At 40.0% G+C, this 5,784-nt stretch overlaps 1 protein-coding gene across 4 annotated transcripts; it reads left to right on the forward strand.

The window, feature by feature from the left end:
- Nucleotides 1–328: 328 nt before the first annotated feature.
- nkx2.4a (NK2 homeobox 4a) lies at nt 329–4,412 on the forward strand. 4 transcript variants are annotated; one of them, XM_084915825.1, is made up of 3 exons: nt 329–396; nt 540–2,531; nt 3,015–4,412. In XM_084915825.1, exons 2-3 carry the CDS (start codon nt 2,162–2,164, stop codon nt 3,695–3,697), a joined length of 1,053 nt encoding a protein of 350 aa, XP_084771951.1. In that variant the 5' UTR covers nt 329–396; nt 540–2,161; the 3' UTR covers nt 3,698–4,412. The 4 variants fall into 4 exon arrangements, with proteins under 4 accessions (XP_084771951.1, XP_084771953.1, XP_084771952.1 ...); XM_084915827.1 differs by lacking the exon at nt 329–396 and having other exon boundaries at nt 1,745–1,835; nt 1,944–2,531; XM_084915826.1 differs by lacking the exon at nt 329–396 and having other exon boundaries at nt 1,750–1,839; nt 1,944–2,531.
- Nucleotides 4,413–5,784: the final 1,372 nt, after the last annotated feature.

The following is a 5,784-nucleotide window of genomic DNA, read 5'->3' on the forward strand; positions in this document are numbered from 1 at the left end:
TAGATTTGTGAACCAACCTTGGGTGGGCCTTCTTCACGAGTCCTGGCGCGTTCCTTTATATGGCTCCGGTTGCATTTTCCGCATCATCTCCACAGGATGTAAAAGTTAACTAGGACTGAAAACTATATAAATATGAACTATAAGCGCCTATAAGAGTTGCATGCAGCCAACCAGCTCCACATTTTTATGGGATCCTAATGTGGAGGGTTTGTGGACCGGGGTCCTGCTCTCTGACTCAGTAATCCACAAGGTTGAGAGGTTTGCCTCATTTACATAATGTTAGAGGTCTGGGCCGAGGCCTACTTTTCTTTTCTACTTGAAAAGACACCATGCTGCCGTTCCCAAAAGAGTGGAAAAGGCTCACAGACGTCTGGACAAGCATAGGTGTATTTTCAGGTAGGAAATATTACTCTAAAAAAGGCTAATTTACCCTAATTTATGTTCTAATAGAAATAGCTTTTCGGGAGATTCTTTATTTTACACAGGTTAGACCGCTTTCTTTTCAAACGCCATTTTTTTTCTTTTCTTTTTGTCTTCAGTGTCTTTCTGACAACTCCAGCTGACTTTGGAAAAAGCACGCACTGTTTTGTTTTCCTGAAGAACAATAAAGCCCAGCCACTTCACATTAAATCCGCCGCGGAGTGCGGGCATCTGGGGGGAAAGAAAAATAAGAAATCCGGCTTCTGAAATATGCATAGGAAAAAATGAATGATTACAATCAGCCTATCAACTTAACCGGAGATTGCTGTTCTTGATATTTCTCTATAATTGATGGCTGACCATGTCACATCTTCATTTACTCAATTAGGGTAGGTAGCTACTTGCTGCCATGCCATGGCAAATTACATTAGTGGCTTCATGCAGACGAGTGGTTCCTTCCTACAATAATGAAGACAGCGACACATTTCACGTCTGGAAAATAACCTCCGAGCAGAGCACCTGTTCCCATTGTTGTCTGCGGTATTATGGTGATGATAAAGTTTAAAAAAAAAAAATCAGAGGAAACATTATCATTGTTATGAGAACATATTTTCCAAGAGGAATGGTAGCGGCAAGTCTTTATTACTGAGTAGTTATCAGATATAGGCGTCATAAATCAGTTTAGAAATAAATGACAAATTGGGAAGTTTTTATTAACCACTGTTCGCCGTTTCTAGCGGCTCTTTTCTCATTTGACCCTCTTGTTTTGTTCCTCTTCCTCTTATTCTTCCCCTGGCGCCAGTCAGTTTGCTCAGAGATTACAATGTCAGGTCAAGACTGCAAAGTGTCGTTAATGCATGTTGACCAGACTCGAGGGTTTGAGGCTTAAAATAGTGCACCAAGTCTAATATAATTGTAGATGCCTAAGAAGTATAGGTAAAAAATGCAACAAGCAAAAAATAGTAATTTCCTGCCTTTTGATCCTAAATTAGGTTATATGGAGTCGGATGCTGTATGATTAGTTTCGGAAAAATATAATTTACAAATTCAGTACATTTATGTCTTTTGCTGTGTGAGTGCTGTGTAATGGCAAAGAGTTTTGGACCCATACTGCCGTTCCTTTTTCAACATATTTTTCTTTCTTTTCTTTTTTTCTTTTTGAGCTTATTTGGACTTGTTCCTCTCCGCTGGGGTAAAATGATGCTCAAGAAGCATAAACGAGCTGGTCATACAACTTCATTGTGACTCTTTGATGATACTCGGTGGCCCTTATGTCTGTTCAAAGTGCTCTCAAAGTTTCTAGAAAGAGTGGAATTCCCTACTGACGCAAAATAGTCATATGTGGTCAGATCAGCTGATGTGCGGAACATAATGGGATATTCTCACCTGTATGTAGCTGCTGCAATCACAGAATCGTGAGTATGTGTCGTAGTTTTATTCGCGTATACAAGTTAATACAAAGCAAAGTGTGTTTTCATGAATTATTTCCCTAAAATGTCAATGACTATTGTTTGCTGGTTTAGGAGTTTTGCTCCGCCCCCTGTGTTTGTCGTAAACCTGGCTCCTGGCTCCAATAAACCCGGGCTAAGAGCGCCCTGGGCTCGCCTCCTTCTCCAAGGCGATCAATAGGATCTCAGGCGCACTACAAGCACTCTCTTACGTAGACATCCACCAAGGAGAGAGCCGATACAACAACACGGTTGATCTGCTCAAACACAAAAATCTACCTGCTTTCTGAATCATGTCGTTGAGCCCAAAGCACACAACGCCTTTTTCAGTGACAGATATTTTGAGTCCAATCGAGGAGACCTACAAGAAGTTTAGTGGCATGGACGGCGCAGGGAACCTAACCTCTCCACTGGGAGCCTACCGACAGCCTCAGGTGTCTCAGACCGGCATGCAACAGCACTCCATGGGCCATAACGCCACGGTGGCCACCACTTACCACATGCCGCACAGCGTCTCCCAGTTCTCCCACAGCGCAATGGGAGGATACTGCAATGGAAGCATTGGCAACATGGGAGATCTTCCGTCGTACCAGGAAAGCATGCGGAATAGTGCAGCAGCAACAGGGTGGTACAGCGCCAACCCTGATCCAAGATACTCCACAAGTAAGTTCGATTCTCCTTTTATCAACACTTTTCAGACTTTTTTTAATCTTCGTAAAACCACAAATGAATTTTGAGAGTGACCGTTAAAAACGCACACGACTAACCTGTAGTTTCTTTTTGTTTGTTTTTTATATGTTAATTTAAAAATTATATATATTGTCCGCTATTTCACAAAATATCTTATTTTAAATGACTGTTTATGCTGATGAAAACCGAAAAGGAGATCATTCTTTGGCTCAGTCTGACTCGACTTTTTTAAATTTTGGAATAAGAAACAATTTTAAAGCAATAATTTGATAATTTATTATTATTATTATTATTATTATTATTATTATTATTATTATTATTATTATTATCATTATATGTTTTTTGTTTGTTTATATTTTCCAACTTCAGCCAATAATCAATAAAGACTACTTCAGGCGAAATAGTGTTCTCCTCTTCTGTTTATTGAACGCATGTATATGTATGTATATTTTTAAGTTTCTAGATTCATGGGACCTTCCACAGGTATGAACATGACCGGCATGGGGAGTCTCACAGGAATGGCGGACGCCACCAAAGCCATGCCGGCTCTCCACGCTGCGCCCAGGAGGAAACGGCGCGTCCTGTTCTCACAGGCTCAGGTCTACGAGCTCGAGAGGAGGTTTAAGCAACAGAAATACCTGTCTGCGCCTGAAAGGGAGCACCTGGCCAGTATGATACACCTGACGCCGACTCAGGTGAAGATCTGGTTTCAGAACCACCGGTACAAGATGAAGCGCCAGGCCAAGGACAAGGCAGCGCAACAGATGCAGCAACAGGACGGTTCTCTGTGCCAACAGCAGGCGCAGTCCCCCAGGCGCGTAGCGGTGCCTGTTCTGGTGAAGGACGGTAAACCGTGCCAGAACGGCTCAAATACGCCAACGCCGAACCAGCAGCAGGTACAACAGAACCAGCAGCAAAGCCAACAACAGAGCGGAGCTGGAGTCGTGCTCGCATCCTCCACCAACAGCCTCAGCCAGCATCAAAGCCAGCAGCAGGTGAACACTTTGGAGCTGGAAGAGATGTCGCCCAGCCCTCCCTCGCTGCACAGCCAGCTGAACATGGCACAGATAGACACATCTGCTGTAGATTACACCAGTAACATGGTCAGCTCAAACCTCCTGTACGGCAGAACGTGGTAGGACCTAATACAGTACTGTCACTTTCCACTTTTTCTATGTGAACCTGCGGATGAGCCCATGCAAAACAAAACACTGCAATACACACACATATATATATATATACACATATATATATATGTGTATATATATATATATATTCTCGCTGAGGGCTTAAAATGGGGCCCTTTGGCTTTGGAGGGTGTTGAAGTGGGCAAGGGGCGCACAGAGGCGCACCAGCTGATCAGGGCACATTTTCTTGACATCTCTGACAGGGGAGTCTATTTTTGAACTTTGCAGAAATGGCCGCCCTTCAAAGCAATTATGTCGTTTCTGGACCTTTTGTAATCCATGTTTTGGACCTTCCTCATGATGTTTTAAACGTAGTCTATGTTGGTGAAACAAAAAGGAATGCTGCTTCACTTGAGTTCGGACTGGGGGAGAGGTGGGATCAGGTTCGAAGTACACTAAGCCACCACTCCTTATTTGCGGTGATAACCTGGTATTTTATCATATTAATATTGTAAACTAATGTATTCATTTAGACTTATTGAATAAAGTAGGGACTTGTATATTTGGCTAACACACAAGAATGCGTTTAACTGTATAATAATCGTTATTGCGTCCACTTTTATGTTTTCTTTATTCTTTTGTAAGTTAAAAAGGAACAAATGCGTGATGGCTGCTGTATATGTTTCAAAACCAATTGAACGTTAACAATAAATAACTTGAAGTGTGAGAGCTATTCCTGAACAAGTAATTTTTTAAAAGGCATCTGTTTTGGAGTGCATTTTCATTATGTTGTGATTGAGACCAAATTGAGCTGGAAAGCAAGGTCGATGAGGGAGCCAGCATTGTTCAGGTGACATTTTGGAGGGCTGCCTTTCATGGGAAATGTCTGCAAGAGTCTAAGACCGGGAAATCACCCTTATTTAAAAAAACAAAACAAAAAAAACTATCACTTTTTAGCAGCCTCGATATTGGGATTAATTCATGCTTCACTACATTAATAGATATTTTTGTCTTTCCTTTAAATCAACTAAACAATTCAATCATATTGATCTTAATCTTTTTAATAGGCCCAGACGTTGGTTTTGCGCTGTGCATTTGGCCAATTTTACTGTGAATGCATGCGTCTGTGGAATGCACAATGATCACCAATTATTGGAAATGGGAATCTTATAAATAGTAGGTATAGTATGTAAAAGAACGAGATGCATGCTCCACATTATTATTATGTGACCTCAGAGTTAATGACACTAATCACAGAACAGCTATTATTATTATTATTATTATTATTATTATTATTATTATTATTATTATTATTATTATCACAATAAACATTTGTATCATCGTTGTAAAATCAAATAGGAACAATTATATTATTAATTTTGTTATATTTTATATTTTTTAATGAATTAATGTTGTTGTTTTTTAATTATTCAAAACTGAAAAAAGAAGTCCAAATTATGTTTTTTTAGTAAATGTAATTTAATTATAAATGGGGGGCTGTGTTGTAATCCGTAAAGTTTTAGGAATCATTTTGACGACTCACAGAAAGTATGACGAGGATATTTCTCTATTAGCTAAATTTTTGACCGTTATTATTTAGAGTTAAATGTCCTTTATTTGCAATTAATTTTCTTTTATAAACCCACCCTTTCTCTGTAAAGCACAGGACCAGAAAGGTAACATGAATCTAAATATAGATACAGAGCTAATACAGACACTGGGTCTTGCTCTGTATTTACTTTTACTTGATTAATGAAATAACACTGATATCTCCACTTATTTATTTCTAAAGCGCTGAACGACACTGTAAATATTCAGTACATATTCAGTACTTAGTGTTATTCACACGCACACTCACGTTTGCACGGACTGGCCCTGTTCTGTTTAATCTCTGTCGAAGGTGAATGATTTGTGCAAACAAATTCCAAAGTTTTTAAGGTCATCACTTAGCGTCGTTGTCGGTTCCCCTTTGCTTCTGTCCTCCAAAAGCTTTTTCCACACCAGCGACGGCTGATAATAGAAAGTAACATTTCATTTCCTGTGGTCATTTAAACACGTTCAGAAATTACTTCTCAATCCCCTTGCTGATGACACCCTGC

This window comes from Perissodus microlepis, chromosome 19 (genome assembly GCF_051167445.1).
Source record: "Perissodus microlepis isolate ML-2025 ecotype Zambia chromosome 19, ASM5116744v1, whole genome shotgun sequence".
NCBI classification, from domain to species: domain Eukaryota; kingdom Metazoa; phylum Chordata; class Actinopteri; order Cichliformes; family Cichlidae; genus Perissodus; species Perissodus microlepis.

Coding starts and splice junctions, on each gene's coding strand:
- nkx2.4a (XM_084915825.1), top strand. CDS start 2,162: ATGTCGTTGAGCCCAAAGCACACAACGCCTTTTTCAGTGACAGATATT. Junction 2,532..3,014: donor TGATCCAAGATACTCCACAA/GTAAGTTCGATT, acceptor TATATTTTTAAG/TTTCTAGATTCATGGGACCT.